Source organism: Chrysemys picta, chromosome 3 (genome assembly GCF_011386835.1).
Source record: "Chrysemys picta bellii isolate R12L10 chromosome 3, ASM1138683v2, whole genome shotgun sequence".
Classification (NCBI taxonomy): Eukaryota; Metazoa; Chordata; order Testudines; family Emydidae; genus Chrysemys; species Chrysemys picta.
In genome coordinates this window covers 88,282,329-88,304,219 of record NC_088793.1, presented here as the reverse complement: position 1 = coordinate 88,304,219, position 21,891 = coordinate 88,282,329, and the positions used below count along the sequence as shown (strand labels likewise).

The 21,891-nt window shown below is 45.6% G+C and overlaps 1 protein-coding gene and 2 long non-coding RNA genes across 3 annotated transcripts in view; all 3 read left to right on the top strand.

Annotated features, from left to right (window-relative positions):
• Nucleotides 1-13,348, top strand: part of LOC101948928 (uncharacterized) — a 145,398-nt gene extending 132,050 nt beyond the window's left edge. Inside the window, exon 3 of the long non-coding RNA XR_002888286.3 lies at nucleotides 13,263-13,348. This is a non-coding gene — a long non-coding RNA (uncharacterized LOC101948928). The remainder of the gene's footprint in view (nucleotides 1-13,262) is intronic.
• Nucleotides 7,549-10,049, top strand: LOC135982308 (general transcription factor II-I repeat domain-containing protein 2A-like). The gene has a single exon (XM_065588327.1). The coding sequence runs from the start codon at nucleotides 7,789-7,791 to the stop codon at nucleotides 9,595-9,597; it is 1,809 nt and encodes a 602-aa protein (XP_065444399.1). The 5' UTR covers nucleotides 7,549-7,788; the 3' UTR covers nucleotides 9,598-10,049.
• Nucleotides 13,349-18,661: 5,313 nt separating the features above from the next.
• LOC122174439 (uncharacterized) overlaps nucleotides 18,662-21,891 on the top strand; it is a 33,524-nt gene continuing 30,294 nt past the window's right edge. Inside the window, exon 1 of the long non-coding RNA XR_010599242.1 lies at nucleotides 18,662-18,827. This is a non-coding gene — a long non-coding RNA (uncharacterized LOC122174439). The remainder of the gene's footprint in view (nucleotides 18,828-21,891) is intronic.

Below are 21,891 nucleotides of genomic sequence, written 5' to 3'. Positions count from 1 at the left end.
CCGCTGGTGAGCCACTACAGGGATCATTACAAACATCTGTTCCTCACAAAGGATTTCTTTTAGATTAGATGGTCTATAATGAAATCCTTCTCCTTAACTGCTGGAACTGTTCTTTTTTGCCATGTCCAAGAATAAGATGTTCCATCTATTGGTCTAAGCTTATTGGTCACTGCTGTAGTGAAGCATAAGTAATGCAGCAGCTCTTGTTTTGAGAGATACTGTGCTAGAAATAGAGATACTGAAACTATGACCTTGCATACAAACCCTCCTCCTCCAACTGCATTGAAAATGCATTTTAAAAATATACAATATGCATGTATTTATTTAATACATGTTAATTCAGCTTTCAATAACTTTCGAGCTAAGCACTGATATTTTTTTCTTTAAATCACTTGTGAAGTTAAAATCAATGCATAATATCTCATCTTGTCAGACCCTTTGCCTTTGCTTTCTGTGCGAAGCCATGTGTTGGTAAATATACTTCTGTTACAGACACCTCTTGATCCATTGAAATGTAAAACATACGAGGCTATTATCAAAGCAAAAAACTGGTGATGCAGCTAGATCAATATAAACAGAGATGACAGTAGCTTGGAGCTGCGTGCAGTAGCCTAAGTAAACAGAGTGACTGGATGACTTTTGAAAACAAGCCTGTCAGGTTTAAGTTTGTTATCAGCTCTCATGACAACCATTTTCCTGTCTGCCAACTACTGACTTAATGAGTACATTAATGCAGGCGTGTCCACACGTCATCCTACCTTAGCGTCCTGCCCCCCCCCCAAAGAACTCAGCAGCATTGTGCCCTTACTGTAAGGTAGTAATTTGATTTACATAACATTAAATTAATTAGTTAAAGATTCCTTTTTGGTAGTTTCCAAACTGATTTGCTTTTATTTCCAGAGCCAGCAATTGGGGGTGTGAAGGAGGGAAACAGGAAGTACTCATGATACTGCTTTTATTGTATCACACATAGGGTTACCATATTTCCACAAGCAAAAAAGAGGACACTGGGGGGGGTGGGGAGGAGCCCCGCTCTAGCCCCGCCCCTGCCCCACCCCCATCCACTCCCTCCCACTTCCCACCCCCTGATTGCCCCCCTCAGAACTCCCAAACCCTCCTGCTCCTTGTCCCCTGACTGTGCCCTCCTGGGACCCCTGCCACTAACTGCCCCCTAGGACCTCACCACTTATCTAAGCCGCCCTGCTTCTTGTCCCCTGACTGCCCCCTGACTGCCCCGACCCTTATCCACACCCCCACCCCATATTCACACCCCCACCCCCAGACAGACCCCCGGGGACTCCCATGCCCTATCCAACTGCTTCCCACCCCTGACAGGACCCCCAGAACTCCTGACCCATTCAACCTCCTCTGCTACCTGCCTGCCTCGACCCCTCTCCACACCCCTGCCCCCTGACAGCCCCCCCAGAAACCCAGACCCATCTAACCCCCCCTGCTCCCTGTCCCTGACTGTCCCAACCCCTCTCCACACCCCTGCCCCCCCTGACAGCCCCCCCAGACCCATCTAACCCCCCCTGCTCCCTGTCCCTGACTGTCCCAACCCCTCTCCACACCCCTGCCCCCCTGACAGCCCCCCCCAAACTCCCGACACATCCAACCCCCCCTCCCTGTCCCCTGACCAGGGCCAGCTTTAAAGAGCCCAGGAATCGGGCTGCGCTCCGGCCGGGGTTGCGGGGCTTGGGGCCGGGCCGGAGGTGCTCAGCCGGCGCTGCTGGGGCCCGAGCCAGGCCGGGTCCGGGCCGGGGGTGCTGGGGCCCGAGCCAGGCCGGCGCTGCTGGGGCCCGAGTCGGGCCGGGTCTGGGCTGCGGGTACTGGGGCCCGAACCGAGCCGGGCCGGGTCCGGGCTGGGGGTGCTGGGGCCCGAGCTGGGTCGGAGCCACTGGGGCAGCCGGGCGCCGCGCCTCTCCGGAGCTCTCCTCCTCGCTCCCCCCCGCCCCAGCTTACCTGCTGCTGCCTCCCGCTTGCCCCTGCTTCTTTTCAGACTTGCCGCAAAGCTCTGATTGCGGGAAGCAGGGGAGGGGGAGGAGCAAGGGGCGGAGCGTTCAGGGGAAGGGAGGAGGGGGAAGACAGCTGCGGGGCCGGACAGCGTGGTAAGGCTGCAGGGGATGGGGGGAGCCGGGAAGGGGCTTTGGGTGCCCAGCGGTGCTTGGCCGCCACTTTTCTATCTATAAATAGCCGACTGGGGGGAAATCCCGGACATTTTTAGATTTTTAAAAATCCCCCCTGGACGGCTATTTATAGACCGAAAAGCAGGACATGTCCAGGGAAATCTGGACATATGGTAGCCCTAATCACACAGTACTACAAAACAAACAGACTGTGCCAGCAGGCAGGCCAGACCATGCCAATGAAGCAAACCAGAAACCATTTCCAAACAGAAATGCTTGATACCAAAGATTTGAATTCCTCACCCATATGTAAAGCGATGAGTTCCTACCCCTCAACTACAGGCAGTGCTCTGTGTAATGAGTGTCCCAAGTGCCCATAACATAACTTATGAGCTTCAAAAATGGCTTTGCCTGGCCACGCTTCCAGTGCCAAAAGAAGCACCACGTGTTAATTGCTCACTTGGTGCCTGTAGCATTGCTTCTGTTAAATTAAAAATCTACAGGGTATTCTGTTAGTTGCACTTCAAAATATTAGCTCCAGACCTAGAGCTCCATGTCAGCCCCGTACCAATTGTGATTGGAATAACCTCAGGAGCTCTTACCATGGTATCATTCCTAATAATAACCACCTTTGATCTGCCATTCCCCCATGAACATTTGTGATGTTACTAGTCTAAGGCTTGATTTTCCAGTTTTTCTTAATAATCTTAATACCTTATGGGCTTTCTCCCTCTACAGGGCAGGTGGTAGAGCACATCTTCAGTAAAGGCTGATTTTACATCCCATGCCTTCTTCCCATTGATTTCAAGTGAGATAGCTTCCTCCTAAATTCCCAATCAAGTACAGGCAGTACTGCTTGTAGAGTAGCCTTTATCTGCCTTATATGTGTTCACAAATTCATACCTTTTCTGGTAGCTGCTCTCTGGGAGTACAGAAGTAAATGATGTGACATCCTGTCACAGCTTAACTTTGTGCCCTGATTCCTGAACCTTCACCTGCTAATTTGTCTGAGACTGCAGGGAAATCCATCTGTGAGTGTACCAAATCCTAAAAAGAGGTGGGTGTGACAAATACTAAAGTGCAACTTGCTAAATAATACACAAGTTCAAATTTCAGCTCCATTGTATGACTCTCAATAAACCTGTTTGAATATTGTATTTAATTGATTATTTCCCCCCGCCCCCAAAAGAGAACTATCCAAAGTCACCATTTGTGTATATATATTCTCAGGGAATTAGAATTTTCCATGTCAGGTTGGAAAAAGTCCCCTGAGCTAAGTCACCCCTTATGGAAAACTATATCCTCCTATCAACAGAGATGATAGCATCCTGAACATTTTCAGAATTACCCTGATTGGTTGCAGATCCTAAATAATTTGAAAATTATGAACTCAGCCAGATTGAGTTGATGACAAACTCAACTACGTTGCTCCCACCACATCTGTCAGCAGAACTCTAGGCATCCAATGCGTGCATCTGTTGCTGTTCGCTTCTGCAACTTTTCTCCCATCGTGATACTCTCAACAACATTACATCTTCTATTAAAATAGGCCACTTAGCTGGGAGAATTCTCAGTACTGCATGATCTTTCAGCTGCATAACTCCCATTGATTATTGCTGGACATTGTGTGCCTGAGCCTTGGGCAATGCTTTGAAACTTAGGGGCTATTGTCCAACTATTATATCTGTGTAAAGAGATAAAATTAGACCAGTTCTTGGAATAAGTCCTCCAGGTGCATTAAGCAGCTGCCTTCCAAAGCAAACTTCCTTCTTTTGATAAACAACAAAACAGATGTATCTGGGTTTGGACACATCCATCCATTACCTTGGAGTTCTAGTAACCTGAAATCAGATTGCTCAAAACAAAGTGTATTAGCAATTAGATTAACATTGCCTCCAGCACACGCTTTAACCTAAAGCTATATAAATTTACCAACTGTGACAGCCCTGCTCAAACAAAGATGACTGCGCTGGCTGGGCCATCTGAGTAGGTTGGAAGATGGATGCATACCCAATGACATGCTATACAGGGAGTTATCAGAGGGAACAAGAAGAACAGGCCGTCCCAAGCTTCACTATAAAAACACCTGCAAGCGAGATGTGAAGGAATTTGGAATTGATCCTGAGCAATGAGAAATCTTGGCAAGTGATCATAACAAGTGGCACCATTGTCTCTATCAGGGTATGACAGGAGCTGGCTCCTACAGCTTGAAGAGTGAAGAGCCCGTAGGAAGCAAGCAGCTCCCAACCAAGATACATGCATTTGCAATAACTGTCAAAGATCATGTATCAGGAGGTAGCTGTGTTAGTCTGTATCCACAAAAACAACAAGGAGTCCGGTGGCACCTTACAGACTAACAGATTTATTTGGGCATAAGCTTTCGTGGGTAAAAAACCTCACTTCTTCAAATGCACCTTGCCTCCAGCACACGCATCTGAAGAAGTGAGGTTTTTTACCCATGAAAGCTTATGCCCAAATAAATCTGTTAGTCTTTAAGGTGCCACCGGACTTCTTGTTTTTGCCAAAGATCATGCAGATCTCACATTGGACTATTCAGTCACATGAAACATTGCAAATCATCGACATAGATTCATAGATTCTAGGACTGGAAGGGACCTCGAGAGGTCATTGAGTCCAGTCCCCTGCCCTCATGGCAGGACCAAATACTGTTTAGACTATCCCTGATAGACATTTATCTAACCTACTCTTAAATATCTCCAGAGATGGAGATTCCACAACCTCCCTAGGCAATTTATTCCAGTGTTTAACCACCCTGACAGTTAGGAACTTTTTCCTAATGTCCAACCTAAACCTACCTTGCTGCAGTTTAAGCCCATTGCTTCTTGTTCTATCCTTAGAGGCTAAGGTGAACAAGTTTTCTCCCTCCTCCTTATGACACCCTTTTAGATACCTGAAAACTGCTATCATGTCCCCTCTCAGTCTTCTCTTTTCCAAACTAAACAAACCCAATTCTTTCAGCCTTCCTTCACAGGTCATGTTCTCAAGACCTTTAATCATTCTTGTTGCTCTTCTCTGGACCCTTTCCAATCTCTCCACATCTTTCTTGAAATGCGGTGCCCAGAACTGGACACAATACTCCAGTTGAGGCCTAAGCAGCGCAGAGTAGAGCGGAAGAATGACTTCTCATGTCTTGCTCACAACACACCTGTTAATATATCCCAGAATCATGTTTGCTTTTTTTGCAACAGCATCACACTGTTGACTCATATTTAGCTTGTGGTCAACTATAACCCCTAGATCCCTTTCTGCCGTACTCCTTCCTAGACAGTCTCTTCCCGTTCTATATGTGTGAAACTGATTATTCCTTCCTAAATGGAGCACTTTGCATTTGTCTTTGTTAAACTTCATCCTGTTTACCTCAGACCATTTCTCCAATTTGTCCAGATCATTTTGAATTATGACCCTGTCCTCCAAAGCAGTTGCAATCCCTCCCAGTTTGATATCATCTGCAAACTTAATAAGTGTACTTTCTATGCCAATATCTAAGTTGTTAATGAAGATATTGAACAGAGCCGGTCCCAAAACAGACCCTTGCGGAACCCCACTTGTTATGCCTTTCCATCAGGATTGGGAACCATTAATAACAACTCTCTGAGTACGGTTATTCAGCCAGATATGCACCCACCTTATAGTAGCCCCATCTAAATTGTATTTGCCTAGTTTATCGATAAGAATATCATGCGAGACCGTATCAAATGCCTTACTAAAGTCTAGGTATACCACATCCACAGCTTCTCCCTTATCCACAAGGCTCGTTATCCTATCAAAGAAAGCTATCAGATTGGTTTGACATGATTTGTTCTTTACAAATCCATGCTGGCTATTCTCTATCACCTTACCACCTTCCAAGTGTTTGCAGATTATTTCCTTAATTACTTGCTCCATATCTTCCCTGGCACAGAAGTTAAACTAACTGGTCTGTAGTTTCCTGGGTTGTTTTTATTTCCCTTTTTATAGATGGGCACTATATTTGCCCTTTTCCAGTCTTCTGGAATCTCTCCCATCTCCCATGATTTTCCAAAGATAATAGCTAGAGGCTCAGATACCTCCTCTATTAGCTCCTTGAGTATTCGAGGATTCATTTAAATTATAAGTTAATGGAGATATCCCATCTCCTAGAACTGGAAGGAACCTTGAAAGGTCATCAAGTCCAGCCCCCTGCCTTCACTAGCAGGGCCAAGTACTGATTTTGCCCCTGATCCCTAAGTGGCCCCCTCAAGGATTGAATTTACAACCCTGGGTTTAGCAGGCCAATGCTCAAACCACTGAGCTATCCCTCCCCCCCGACCCTGGTGACTTGCAGGCATCTAACTTTTCTAAGTGATTTTTAACTTGTTCTTTTTTTGTTTTATCTGCAAACCTACCCCCTTCCCATTAGCATTCACTAGGTTAGGCATTCCTTCAGACTTCTCGGTGAAGACCGAAACAAAGAAGTCATTAAGCATCTCTGCCATTTCCAAGTTTCCTGTTACTGTTTCTCCCTCTTCACTGAGCAATGGGCCTACCCTGTCTTTGGTCTTCCCCTTGCTTCTAATGTATTGATAAAAAGTCTTCTTGTTTCCCTTTATTCCCATAGCTAGTTTGAGCTCATTTTGTGCCTTTGCCTTTCTAATCTTGACCCTGCATTCCTGTGTTTGCCTATATTCATCCTTTGTAATTTGTCCTAGTTTCCATTTTTTATATGACTACTTTTTATTTTTTAGATCATGCAAGATCTCGTGGTTAAGCCAAGGTGGTCTTTTGCCACATTTTCTATCTTTCCTAACCAGCGGAATAGCTTGCTTTTGGGCCCTTAATAGTGTCCCTTTGAAAAACTGCCAGCTCTCCTCAGTTGTTTTTCCCCTCAGTCTTGATTCCCATGGGACCTTACCTATTAGCTCTCTGAGCTTACCAAAATCCGCCTTCCTGAAATCCATTGTCTCTATTTTGCTGTACTCCCTTCTACCCTTCCTTAGAATTTCAAACTCTATGATTTCATGATCACTTTCACCCAAGCTGCCTTCTACTTTCAAATTCTCAATGAGTTCCTCCCTATTTGTTAAAATCAAATCTAGAACAGCTTCCCCCCAGTAGCTTTTTCAACCTTCTGAAATAAAAAATTGTCTGCAATGCAGTACAAGAATTTGTTGGATAGTCTGTGCCCCGCTGTGTTATTTTCCCAACATATATTTGGATAGTTGAAGTCCCCCATCACTACCAAATCTTGGGCTTTGGATGATTTTGTTAGTTGTTTAAAAAAAGCCTCATCCACCTCTTCCACCTGGTTAGGTGGCCTGTAGTAGACTCCTAGCATGACATCACCCTTGTTTTTTACCCCTTTTAGTCTAACCCAGAGACTCTCAACACTTCTGTCTCTTATGTCCATCTCCACCTCAGTCCAAGTGTGTACATTTTTAATATATAAGGCACATGTGTCAAACTCAAGGCCCGCGGGCCACATCCGGCCCGCCATACAATTATATCCGGCCCGCGAAATCGTTTTATATATCTGTTTTTAATGGCCCTGTGATATGACGCCCCAATAACACACACTACAAATCCCATGATGCAGTGCAATTGCCGCCAACGGCAAGCCGCGGTTCAAGTTCGCGGTCTGTTGATGTATACAACGCTAATATCAAATCAAAGCTAGACCCCAACAATGGCCAAGAGAAAAATTGATTCTGAAAACCGAGGCTTTCAAAGCCGGTGGGAGAATGAGTATATGTTTACTGAAATTGCAGGTAAACCAGTGTGTCTCCTTTGCGGGAGTAATATCGCTGTAATGAAGGAGTATAACCTAAGACGGCACTACGAGACGAAACATGAGAACAAATTCAAAAACCTGAGCGCAGGACAGAAGCTACAAAAGGTAGAGGAGTTGAAGAAGAATTTGACATCCCAGCAGACGTTTTTCACCAAAGCAAAATCACAAAGTGAAGCTGCTGTGAAAGCAAGTTTCATTGTGGCCGAAGAGATCGCCAAATCAGGACGGCCGTTTACCGAGGGGGAATTCGTAAAGAATTGTATGATGAAAGTGTGCGACGTCCTTTGTCCAGATAAAACGCGAGCGTTTGCAAATGTAAGCCTCAGCAGAAACACTGTTGCTAATCGGGTTTGTGAGATGGCGACTGATTTGAAAACACAGTTGATTGAAAGAGCAAAAGATTTTGTTGCATACTCCCTTGCCGTGGATGAAACTACTGACGCGACTGACACTGCACAGCTGGCGATATTTATCCGTGGTGTGGATTCCAATTTGTGCGTAACAGAGGAAATACTGGACATTAAATCGATGCACGGGACAACGAAAGGAGAAGACATCTTTGGAAATGTATTTCAAAGTGTAACCGACATGAAACTGCCGTGGGAAAAACTCGTTGGACTTACAACAGATGGCGCACCTGCTATGTGTGGTGAAAAAAATGGACTGGTGGGAAAGATGCGCTCAAAGATGCGGGAGGAGAACTGTGCCGGTGAGTTGACAGTGTATCACTGCATCATACACCAGGAATCGCTGAGTGCTAAAGTCCTAAAAATGGATCATGTGATGAACACTGTAACACAAACCGTCAACTTTATCAGAGCCCACGGTTTAAATCACCGCCAATTCCAGTCTTTTCTGTGGGAAATAGATAGCGAGTTTGGCGATATGCCATATCATACGGAGGTCCGGTGGCTAAGTCGGGGAAAAGTTCTCAAAAGACACTTTGAGCTGCGAGAGGAAATCTGCCAGTTCATGGACAGTAAGGGGAAAGACTGCACAGTTCTGCGGGATGAAAAGTGGAAATGTGAGTTGGCGTTCCTGGCTGACATAACGTCGCATCTTAGCGCTTTAAACCTTCAACTCCAGGGACGGGAGCACATAATAACCGATATGCATGATGCAGTGAAGGCATTTCAAGTGAAGCTGCGCTTATGGGAGACACAAATGCACCAATGCAACTTGTCTCACTTTCCCTGTTGCCAAGTAATACGGAACCAAGAAAGTGCCACAGTTTTCCCAAATGCCACCTTTGCTGAAAAACTCAGCGCGCTGCGCACTGAGTTCGCACGGCGCTTCAGTGACTTTGAGGCACAGAAAAGTAACTTCGAGCTGCTTCGCAACCCATTTGCAGTCGATGTGGAAACCGCACCTGTAGAAATGCAGATGGAGCTGATAGAACTGCAATGTAACGGGACACTGAAGGCAAAGTACGACACTGCGGGGCCAGCACAGTTCACTCGCTTCATTCCTGAAGCGATGCCGCAGCTCCGCCAACATGCGGCTCGAATCCTGTCCATGTTTGGCAGCACATATCTGTGCGAGCAGCTGTTCTCTGTGATGAAAATTAACAAAACGTCACACAGGAGTCGCCTCACTGATGAACACCTGCAATCGATCCTGAGAATCTTCACAACACAGAACCTAACCCCAAACATAAACGAACTTGTTGCAAAGAAAAGACTCCAAGTATCAGGCTCTGACTAAATAGGACAAGAAAATGGAATGTTATGATTTGTTATGATTATACTTTTGCTTTAAATTCAATTTTTTATTTATATTTTCAGATTTTTTAATATTCCAGCATGTACAGATTTTGAATGTATTGTATTGACAGGATATTTTTTTATGAAGAGCAAAATATTTTAAGTTGAAATGTATTTATTTTGGAATGATATCCTGTATTTTGGTTCATATTAATGGTTAAAAAACATAAATATTTAGTCTGTTAAATAAATGGTTATACTGTTCGGCCCGCGAGTTTTGAGTTTTGGCCCCCTGTGCAATTGAGTTTGACACCCCTGATAAGGCAACGCCTCCTCCCTTTTCCCCCATTTATCCTTCCTGAGCAAGCTGTACCCATCCACACCAACATTCCAATCATGTGTATTATCCCACCAAGTTTCAGTGATGCCAACAATGTCATAGTTGTATTTATTTATTAGCACTTCCAGTTCTTCCTGCTTACTACCCATACTTCTTGCATTTGTGTATAGACATCTAAGATACTGGTTCAATCTTGTCTCCCAGTTTTGCCCTGACCCTCCTTTCTCTCTGCCATTATAGCCCACGCTCCCTCTTGTTTCCGACCCATCTCCCAGGTCTCCATGTTCCCCACTTACCTGTGGGCTTTGCTCACCTGTCCCCGTTGAACCTAGTTTAAAGCCCTCCTCACTAGGTTAGCCAGTCTGTGTTCAGATAGGGTCTTTCCCCTCCTCGAAAGGTGAACGCCATCTCTGCCTAGCAGTCCTTCCTCGAATAGCATCCCGTGGTCGAGGAAGCCAAAGCCCTCCTGGCGACACCATCTTCGCAGCCAGGCATTCACCTCCATGATGCATCTGTCTCTGCCCGGGCCCCTACCTTTGAAGAATCGAAGAGAATACCACCTGCGCTCCAAACTCCTTCACCCGTACTCCCAGAGCCCTGTAGTCACTCTTGATCCGCTCAGTGTCACACCTCGCAGTATCATTTGTATCCACATGGATGAGTAGCATGGGGTAGTAGTCAGAGGGCTGGATAATCCTCGACAATGCCTCCATAACATTTCGGATTTGGGCCCCCGGCAGGCAGCATACCTCCCAAGATGAAATGTCAGGGCGACAGATGGGTGCCTCTGTCCCCCTCAGCAGAGAGTCTCCGACCACCACGTTTCCTATTCGCAGTGGTGGCAGCAGACCTCCCAGCCTTAGGGGTATGAGGGGCTTCTCCTCCTTTACTGCAGGGGGTGATTCCTTCTCTCCTGTATCAAGAAGAGCATAACGGTTACCTATTACCATGGCGGGAGGGTTCGGAGCAGGGGTGGTGCACTGCCTGCTGCCAGAAGTAACCAGCTGCCAGTGTCCACTCTGAGCCATCTCCTCCTCCACCAGTGGTGTATCAGCAGTCCTGTGTACTGGGACAGCTACCTCAGCTGTCTCCACATGGACACTGTCCAGGAATTGCTCGTGGATACGGATGCTCCTCAACCTAGCCACCTCCTCCTGTAGCTCTCCCACCTGCTGCCTGAGAGATTCCACCAGCAGGCACCTTTCACATTGGATGGTCCCCCCAGCCTGGATATCAGTAAGTGGAAATGGCAAGTTACAGTCTCTGCAAAACCACACCAGGATCTGGGTAGAAGCATCCATGCTCAGGCGCTCTGTCTGGCTACAGGTGCAAGTGGAGGAGACAGAAGCAGTGCTGGCACAGGTGTTGCGGGTCTTCCTAACCATCATAAGCCTCCCTCTGTCAAACTTCCTCTCAAACTCCCCTGTCTGCAGCCCCCTGTCCGCTGCAAGGGTTGTTTAAGCAAGAAGTTTTGAATGTAGTTGGTTTATAGGTTTTAAGGGGAATAAAGGGAAAACAGATAGAACCGGCAAGGGACCCTCGCTCCCTTCCCACTCTCTTTCCAAACTCCCTTGCGAAACTCCCTGTTGGCAGCCCCTGTTCGCAAAAGCTCGCTGGTCGCTTGTGCATCATAGGCTGCAATTCCCACCATCTCTCGCAGATGAAAGGATACCAACAAACAAACAAAAATATATTAAGTAGGTTTAATCAGATGATTCCCTGTTACTCACTAGCAAAAAAACCCAAACCCTTCATACTTCATGGCCAAAGTTTAGTCAACAACTGAGACATGTTACACAACCTAGGGCCATAGAAAAATTCTAGTTCTAAAGTGCTCTCTATGACTGATACCCTCCCTCTTCCACACTTTGGACCAACTTCCTGCACACAAGAAATTTAAGATCCAAAAATGTTTATCTCTTAATAAACCTGTAAATAACTTTATTCCTATTAGACACTGAGTAACAGGCAAATCCCTGTGTCATTAAAATGCATTGGAAAGTCAGCCTGACCTGCAAAAAGCTATACTGGCATAGGCACTTTTATACCAATAGAACTGTATCTATCTACATTATAGGGTTTTGCTGACATAGATTCATTGCCAAACCTGCTTAGTGTAGACAAAGTCTTTGATTCACCTCTGGATCCATTCCTAAGTGTGTTACAGTACAGTCAGTAAGGAAAACTTCAGTGGAAGTAGTTGTCAAACACCAGTAGAAGCAAGTTAAATGAAGGAAATTTTAGACGGAATTCCAGCAGTGCAGAATAAGACCAGAATGACTGAGGCAAAATAATGGTGCGCATTGGTTCTATTTTGTTTTTTTTTTTTGGCTTCTTTTGTTTTTTTCCTATCATTCTGGAATTCTTTTTCATAAGTATATTTCCTCTGAATGCAAGGACTGAGGTTATCTATTGTTAACCATCCAAAGAATGGCAGATTTATGTTTGGGTAGCCTCAGAGGGAACTGTAGTAAGAAAAAATATCCTTTTAAAATCAAAGTAAAAAATATTCAACTTCTTGACACTGATTTAACCGAAGTCCCTCTTGGTGTGAAAGGATCAAGTGTTAATGGGTTTTATACTTCTATTCCTGCAGCTGACTGGCTAATTTGTATGAGTTTTAACCAGGTGGTGCAAGTAGATTTCATTTCTTACCAGTATGCTGCACTCATGGGAGGGACATAAAGGGGGGACCCCCCACGTGAGTCCTCCCTGCCCCCAGCCTGGGGCCTCCGCGCTCTCCCTGTCCCCTCGCCATGATCCATCCCACATTACCTGTGGGGCAGGCTCTGTCCTCCTCCACTGCGTCGGAGACTTCTGAACCACAGGGCTCTCCAGAACCGCAGCGGAACCACACTGGCAGCTCCTCTGGCGTGGCTGTACTGCCCCTAGTCCCGCCTCCAGCCCTGTCCTCCAGCGGGACTGGTGTACAGAGAGGAGATGCAGCTGCATGGAAGGGCTGGGGGTGGGCTGGGGGGCGGTACAGTCACACCGGAGGCGCTGCCAATGTCGAGCCGCCCAGTGACCCCACGTCCTGCTCCTTCTGTGTCTTTCTGTACGGTGTACCGGCTATAAATATCTTACTGGTGCTGGTGGTACTGGTGTACCATACCGCTGTATTGCACCACTGGTTTTAACTCTCACACCCAGCACCTCAGAATGTACATTGCTGGCCATGGACACAATGCCAGGCAAGTCTGACTCCCTGTGAAAATTAAACTAATTATTATCAGCTCAGTAGTTGTAATCTGTGAACTTGAATACACCTGTGTCACACACCAAGACCGTTTCTCTAATAATCCCTGTTTCTGATTTTTATTTTAAAGCTTGGGGACTTTGCATCTGCTGCTTGGACTACACGTGAGGTGCTATTGCCAGGAGAATAGAGCTGAGATGTGAGCATCGGAATGAACAGGGTATTTTAAAATATTTACACATAGACACAACACAAACATCTCTGAGTAACAGGGCCAGTTAACTCCAATTCAAAAGGAAAGCTGAGAAGGCTGTGCTGGAAGTAGAAGGCCAGCAAACCTGCAAAGAGTCCTGCTTGCTTGCTTTCCTGACAGCTAATGCCCCTTGAGTTTAAGTGGTGCAACTAAACAGACTGTAAAACTGGGCGCCTTTGAATTACCCCAGTCAAAATGTCTCTCAATCTCCAGCATTATGATCAGCCATTTCTTGCTGTAAACAGTCTTAGAAAACATACTGGCTTTTACTCTGTTTGGTCCCAGTTGTGTAGCAGACATACCCAAACACCAAGTAGGTATTTTTCAGAGGGCCTAATAGCAGTGTATCATCACTGAACAATAAGCTCCAGCTCCAGTCTTTCATTTTAAACGTGATCTCCTGGCTGTATCAGTGCAAACAGCAAACTTTTCTGGTTGGCACAGTGGTTTTGTGATTCATTAGGCACACTGTTTGACCTTGTGCACTGCACTTTGGACTGCGAGTTAGAATTCTCAGGTTGCTGACTTGCTGTGATCGTGGGCAAGATATATTGGCTATGTTCTCAAAAGTGTCAACTACATTTTGGGTTGCATTTAACTATTTTGTGCTCCTCCTCTCACTTAACAGTGGAGGAAACCATCTAAAAGGGACTCTTCAAGGGTAGCTGCTGTTGGGGATTCACTGACGCTGTGTCTCCAACTGACAGAGAGGACATGGAAAGTGGTGACTTCTTTGGTTTTTCTGCATGGAACCACTGGCATTGTGCAGGGAGCAACCTCTGCCCCATTTACAGCTTCCTAGAAAAGCTTTGCAAGGGCCTGGATCCTCATGGATTTCTCACTCTCCAGCTACCCAGACCAACTTCCACAAATATTGCTGGGGAAGGGGATGATCTGGCCCAAAAGTGAAAAGCTGACACTGATCATTGCTGAGTCTTGTGCCGCAGTTCTCAAACTCGCAGGGTCCCACAGCTCAGGTTCCAGCACAAGCCCAAATGTTTATACAGCAATTTTTCAGCCCCAGGCCAGCCGCAGGTTTTTTGTTCCCATGCAGATATACCCTCAATGTTGAAATGATTCAAAATCAACTTCAAGCATGTGCTTAAATCCCAAGCACACAAGTGCTGTTCTGAGTAGTTATGGATTTAAGCATGTGCTTAAATGCTTTTCTGAATCAGGGCTTGTTACTGTTTCCATCCTCAATGTCTGATATTATTGCAGAAATACTATTATTGTTCACTACTTGTTAAGTATTGACAGTATGCTTGACATTGTACAAAACACAAAGTGAAAGATGGTTCCTGCCCTGGAGGACAGGAACATATTCTGCATTCATGTCCATTTTCAGAGTCTCCTCACAAGCTAAGTTACAGAAAAGTGAGTTTTGTCTAAGACAGGGGTCGGCAATGTTTGGCACGTGGCTCGCCAAGGTAAGCACCCTAGCGGGCCGGGCCAGTTTATTTACGTGCTGACACGGCAGGTTCGGCCGATCGCGGTCCCCACTGGCCGCGGTTCACCGTCCCGGGCCAATGGGGGCGGCGGGAAGGCGCGGGTGAGGGATGAGCTGGCCGCGGCTTCCCGCCGCCCCCATTGGCCCGGGACGGTGAACCGCGGCCAGTGGGGACCGCGATCGGCCGAACCTGCCGCATCAGCAGGTAAATAAACTGGCCCGGCCTGCTAAGGTGCTTACCCTGGCGAGCCGCATGCCAAACGTTGCCGACCCCTGGTCTAAGAGCAGAGAGCTTGGAACCAGTAGAAACTGGTTGCATGAGCACCATCAGCATAAGCAGAATGGATGGAGATGCTTCTTCTCCTCCTCATCTCAAAACCAATATTTTCCTTTAATCCAAGTACCCACAAATCCACTCCATTTGTATGTTGAGGGTGTGTGAGTACTACTGGTGAAAGGTTGTATGTGGAGAGTATACGTTCTGCTAAAGAGAGACTTGAAGCAAAACCTTTGCTTCATTGATCCTCAAACATTGCTGGTGGTTCAGAATTCAAATCCAGTTCCATACTGGAATTTTGCCACTTGTCCTGGTCTTTTTACTGATGTGAGGCAAACTCACAGCCAAACCAAGGCTGCTGGCTCAGCTGCTGTGGTGAGTCTGCCTTTGAGAAGCAGTAGTTCTCTGCTTGATGTCCTCCTCTGGATCCCTGATTTTGACCCTGTGACCCTCACTCCCATCCCTGTTTTTTCATTAGTTGTCCCCTATGATCATTTGATGCCTGGGTCCAGTGGCTCCTCCCCTTCAGTTGGGGGATGCCCACCTTTCCCTGGTGATTCGATAGGTGCTGTGGTGAGTCAGCTCTCAGGTAGCAACAACCTAGCTGCACTGACTTACTGCTCCACCAGAGCCTGCAGTGGCTCCGCCCTCAGGCATGCAGCAGCAACCTATTGCTAAGCAGAGCTTGGGTCAGATGATGCCCCGGGGTCAGGTATTTTCACAATCCCACCAAGCTGCAGATCAGTCTGAGCAACAGCACAAGGAACCCTCCTGTTGCCTCACCATGCAACAGACTCTTGAGACTCCCAGTCTGCTCCTTCCCCAGCCTTGCCTGAGCCCTGTCATAGCATCGTCCCTACCCTACTCCAGCCTCGCTCCAGCCCCATCACCAACGCACTCCAGCCTTGCCTACTGATCCTTCCCAAACCCTCAGACTCTGACTACTCAGCTTTGACCTCTGGCCTACACCTGGACTCTGGCTATGGTTCTGATTCTGGTTTATCAGTGGACTCTGATCTCAGTTTTGACCCCAGCCTGTCCTTGGGTCTCAATTCCAGTGCCACCCTTGGCCCAACCCTATACCTTTCTGTGACCTACGCTTCAACCACTAGGCATGATTACCGGAGTCAGCGCCTGCTAAATTGGCTGATCCAAACTCTGATTGGCCACAAAATTTGCGGTGTTTGAAATCCAGATTTGGATTTGAATTTTGCAACTGGAGCCCATTGCTGTATTGCACTCATGTGTTTGCATTGTTCTTTATAATATCATGTGTAGGAATCCCCTAGGAGCCATAGTGGAAACTCTCAGACATAGCCCTCCCCTCAATGATAGCACACATCCATGCGTAATGGTTAAAGTGGGAAATAACATGTATAATTTATTATGCCCCCATGCTGCAAGGAAGGAGCAGACGTGAGAAAGTATGATATATAATAGCCCAGGTGTCCATAGTTTATGTGCAGGTACCACAAATTATGCATGTGCAATTATGAAAATTCAAGCTAACGTGTGCATTAATACAGAGGTGCTGACTCCTACTTGGGAGAACGGGCCCATCTTCTCTAAAAGCAAGTCTACAGTAACTCGTGAACTGATTATGCAGAATTGTTTGTGACTATTTGCAGTACTCTTCAATAGAAAGAACAAAGAGATACTATAGCAAACAGAGCATCATTGCTGGCACATAAAGTATGTTGTCTCAGAGGTAAAGACATTAATGCTAAGGTCTCGCTTTAACTACCCATCTTCATATACATGCTGTAAATTCTTGTCCATGACGTTGATTAAGGTGTTGGTTTTACAATAAGGGGCCATTTCTCAAATGTTACCGTTAATGCTTGGTTAACTGCTCTACTTGGATCATATCCTTTCCTACATATCCCTTCAATATATCATAAAACTTCAGCTTTTTTTGAATAATAAAACAATTTGAAAAGGTGTCTGAAAGATGAGGGCTAGGGAAAGAAAGGAGAGGTGGGAGCAGTAGCTGAAGAGCTAGATATTTATAAAACCAGCTTACTTCTGCTGCTGCTTTTAATTACTGTTGTGCAGATGCAGGAAAAATAGTGGTCACTGTTACTCATTAAAAAATGTCTTGTGTGAATTGATGGGCCCTTCTATGGAGGACCAGGGCCCTCATTCATCTACGTACTTGTTTAGACTCCACCTTGCTGCTATGGAATCACATGTTAGAGCCACATGCCAAATCTTGACTCGGTTATTCTTCTCTCCTAGGGCTTGCATACACTTCAAATGCTACAGTGGCATAGCTGCAGCTGTGCTGCTGTGCGGCTTCAGTGTAGATACTCTCATTACCTATCCATCTCCCCAAAAGGCGGAAGCTAGGTCAAGGGAAGAATTCTTCTGTCAATGTAGCATTGTCTATGCCAGGGATTAGGTTGGTTTAACTACGCCACTCAGGGGTGTGGATTTTTCATACTCCTGAGCAACGTATCTGGGTCGACGTAACGTTTTAGTGTAGACCAGACCCCAGTATGTGTGTTCTGTGCCAGTAGGGAGAGCAGAATATGGGAGCTGAGCTCTGCTGTGTAAACCTAAGAGGAGAATTTTGCTCTAAGTCTGGATAGTGCTCTCCAATTCCCCCATAAAACCCCTCTGGGCTTAGGGATGGTGTGCTCCTAGCAGGAAGACATTTTGATGAATCAAGTCCAGCTGGTGTTTACATCCCAAATTTATGGGTTTGGGATGTAAACTATAAACCTGATTAAGCAGCTATGTTTGGCTTCATATACTTCTTCACCTGAGATGGAATAAAGCCACAAAGTCTGGATTTGGATCTGAAAGTCCTCAGGGTTCGAGGAGTTTGGGATATGGTGTTCTGGTTCAAATCCTAATCAGGGTCCAAAGTGTCAGGGGGTTCAGAATCTATGTTCCTGATTGGACTCATCTTTACACTGAGCCCTTTGAGCCTGGTTCTGATCTCACTTAAATCAGGAATAACCCCACTAAAGTATATGGAGATAATTAGTAAAACTAGCCTACATGAGATCAGCATCAGGCTCCTTTTTTTGGAATTAGTGTCAAGGCCAACTATTTTGGCATATTTCAGGTATCTTTTCCAAACATAGGGATGGTCAGAGACATGCAGACAGGTGAGGAAATTTTCTGCTTGCACTCTTCACTTTTCTCTTCCCTCCAGATCTCATTTTCCTACTCATTTTTTGGTCTTCGTTTACTTTTTTACTACAGGTTTTTGTCTGAGGGTGGCAAAGTGCTTTGCAGACATTAATTAACTAAGCCTCACAATTTGCCTGTGAGGTAGGCAAAGCAATCACTGCAGCCAATTCTTGGGTGAGAGACAGCAACTCTATATAATCATTTAGGGTATGCACTGTATAATATGGTGGAAACTTCAGGGAATATTTAGTTAGGCACTTTGTATCTACCTGCTTTAGAATTTGGCCAAGACACTGTGGGTAATACCCCTCCTCTTGTGAAAAGTGACCTGGGATCTTTAATTATCACAAGTGGCCAAGAGCTTGGTTTCAGATGATTCAAGTTCCTCTTATATCTCTTCCAGCTGCTGCTGAGTCAGGAATCCACAGTGCTGAACTAGCTTTCTGAGATGCGCCACCTTCTTCCAGTGCATGAGTCAGTGAGATTTTCCATGGTGCTACTTCAGTCTCGTGGCAGGGTAGTGGCCTAGCAGCTCTTAATAGATGTATTTAAAGTCAACAAAGAGCTGGAAAATGTGAGTATGGGAAATTACAGGACTTTTTGTCTTTGAGCCCACAATTTTCTGGCCACCCTCCTCCTGGTTTTGTTTCCCTCTCTGTTTAGTGACACTGGCTCACAATGTGCACAGTAAATGGAAACATGTTCTAACCCCTCTAGACTACAGACTGCTGCTGCCTGTATTTCCTTTCCACTCTTTCTTTGGCTCTGGACTTTGGTTCTGAAGTGGAGCCAGCACAGCTGATGACAGCAGGGCCAGATTAGTCACCAAGTAGAACAGATCCAGGCATAGAGTCCCTGGCTCTGCAGTCTCTAGTATCACTACAGACCTCTGATGAGGGGTGGCCCTCCTGCCACCCAGAAAATGACTGTTTGGGGGGGGTGTCTTTTGCTGCCAACACCTCCACTCTGGCAGGAAGCCCTCCAGCACAGAACACTGTGCTGGGGAGCAGGAGGGCTCATAGCCCTTACCATTGTGGTTGGAACCTGGCAGAAGGGGCACCCACCCACAGGATCCTTTGCTAGATAGGCAAGAGGTCCCTGACTCCCAAGAATCCTCTAGTTGGCAAGAGGGATCTCCCCACAGTATCCTTTGATGGACTGGATATGCTGAAACTTCCTTCTGGACAGGGACACCAGCATTCCTGAAGTCAGGAAGTACTTCACTGAAGAGGAGGAAGACCCCATAGAGGAACAACTTTTGGGTCTTTTGTGCAACTGTAACACTGAAGGCATGCTTTTTTCATTTAATATTTTATTTATAGTATTTTCTTTAGCAGTTGCAGACTTGTAGTGAATGATGTATAATACAGTCAGGGATTCAGGATTTTTTCCTTTTCATAGAATATCAGGGTTGGAAGGGACCTCAGGAGGTCATCTAGTCCAACCCCCTGCTCAAAGCAGGACCAATCCCCAGACAGATTTTTGCCTCAGATCCCTAAGTGGCCCCCTCAAGGATTGAACTCATAATCCTGGGTTTAGCAGGCCAATGCTCAAACCACTGAGCTCCTTTAGTATCGTCTGCAAACCAAACTGCTCAAGATAGTTAAGTCAAAAGCAGACTGAAGAACTTCAAAAAGATCTCACAAAACTAAGAGTTTGGACAACAAAATGGCAAATTTAATGTGGATAAATGTAAAGTAATGCACATTGGAAAAATAATCCCAGCTATACATACAATATGATGGGGGCTAATTTAGCTACAACTAATCAGGAAAGAGATCTTGGAGTCATCGTGGATAGTTCTCTGAAGACATCCATGCAGTGTGAAGCAGCAGTCAAAAAAGCAAGCAGGATGTTAGGAATCATTAAAAAAGGGATAGAGAATAAGACAGATAATATCTTATTGCCCTTATATAAATCCATGGTATGCCCACATCTTGAATACTGCGTGCAGTTGTGGTCTCCTCATCTCAAAAAAGATATACTGGCATTAGAAAATGTTCAGAGAAGGGCAACTAAAATGATTAGGGGTTTGGAATGGGTCCCCTATGAGGAGAGATTAAAGAGACTAGGACTTTTCAGCTTGGAAAAGAGGAGACTGAGGGGGGATATGATAGAGGTATATGAAATCATGAGTGGTGTGAAGAAAGTGAACAAGGAAAAGTTATTTACTTGTTCCCATAATGTAAGAACTAGGGGCCACAAAATGAAATTAATGGGCAGCAGGGTTAAAACAAATAAAAGGAAGTTCTTCTTCACACAGCGCACAGTGAACTCCTTACCTGAGGAGGTTGTGAAGGCTAGAACTATAACAGGGTTTAAAAGAGAACTAGATAAATTCATGTAGGTTAAGTCCTCTAATGGTTATTAGCCAGGATGGGTAAGGAATGGTGTCCCTAGCTTCTGTCTGTCAGAGGGTGGAGAGGGATGGCAGGAGAGAGATCACTTGATCATTATCTGTTAGGTTCACTCCCTTTGGGGCACCTGGCATTGGCTACTGTCAGCAGACAGGATACTGGGCTGGATGGACCTTTGATCTAACCCAATATGGCTATTCTTATGTTCTTATGTACCTTTTGTTTTGTTTGGAGGGATGGGAAGAAGCCAGACAAGGGATAAAGTACTTTTTGGCATCTTTATATAATGCCATAAAGCACTTATTTTCTTATTCATTTTTCATCTCTGGCATACTGTACATATGTCTGAATATTTAGGCCTGGAAATCTCCATGGTATTTGTAGTTCTGCCATTCTGTAGTTGGGCCCCTCAGAAATGCTTTCATGTTTAAGATGTTAGATCAGTTGAAGTTAGTTGTAAGAATTCTCTGTCAATCCTACAATAGGCATTTTGTTTCCATTCCAACCAATAAAAATAAATATCTTAGGACTTCATGATTTAGTTGTGGTTTAGGTCCTGCTTTGAGCAGGGGGTTGGACTAGATGACCTCCTGATGTCCCTTCCAACCCTGATATTCTAGGATTCTATGATTCAGAATACTTCTCACTGGACAAAGCTTTAATTAATTATTGCAGGCCTATGAGGGGAAGAAAGCACTTTTAACAAAGAGGATCCACGTTTAAAAGAAGAAAACAGGTTCATGCTATGTAATATGACCTGCTATAATACAGATGTTAAAGAAAGCCACATCTGGGCTGAGTCTACACTGAGGCCGTGGCTACATTCGAAACTTCAAAACGCTGCCACGGGAGTGCTCCCGCAGCAATGCTTTGAAGTTCAAGTGTGGTCGCACACCAGTGCTGGGAGAGAGCTCTCCCAGCGCTGCAGGTACTCCACCTCCACGAGGGGCATAGCTACCAGTGCTGGGAGCGCGGCTACCAGTGCTGGGGCACTGTTTACACTGGCACTTTACAGCGCTGTAACTTGCTGCCCTCAGGGGGTGTTTTTTCACACCCCTGAGTGAGAAAGTTGCAGCGCTGTAAAGCGCCAGTGTAGCCAAGCCCTGACTATTTTAGAGATGTCTCCTCCTATTAAACTCGGATTTTTTACCACTTTGCTGTCTAAACCTGCTCAGAGTAGTTCTCAAATGAAACTAAATTAATTAAATACGTAAATTAAAACAAACAAAACGTAGCGCCAAAACCCAAATCTTTGAAGTTATAATTTAATTTGAAGAAAGA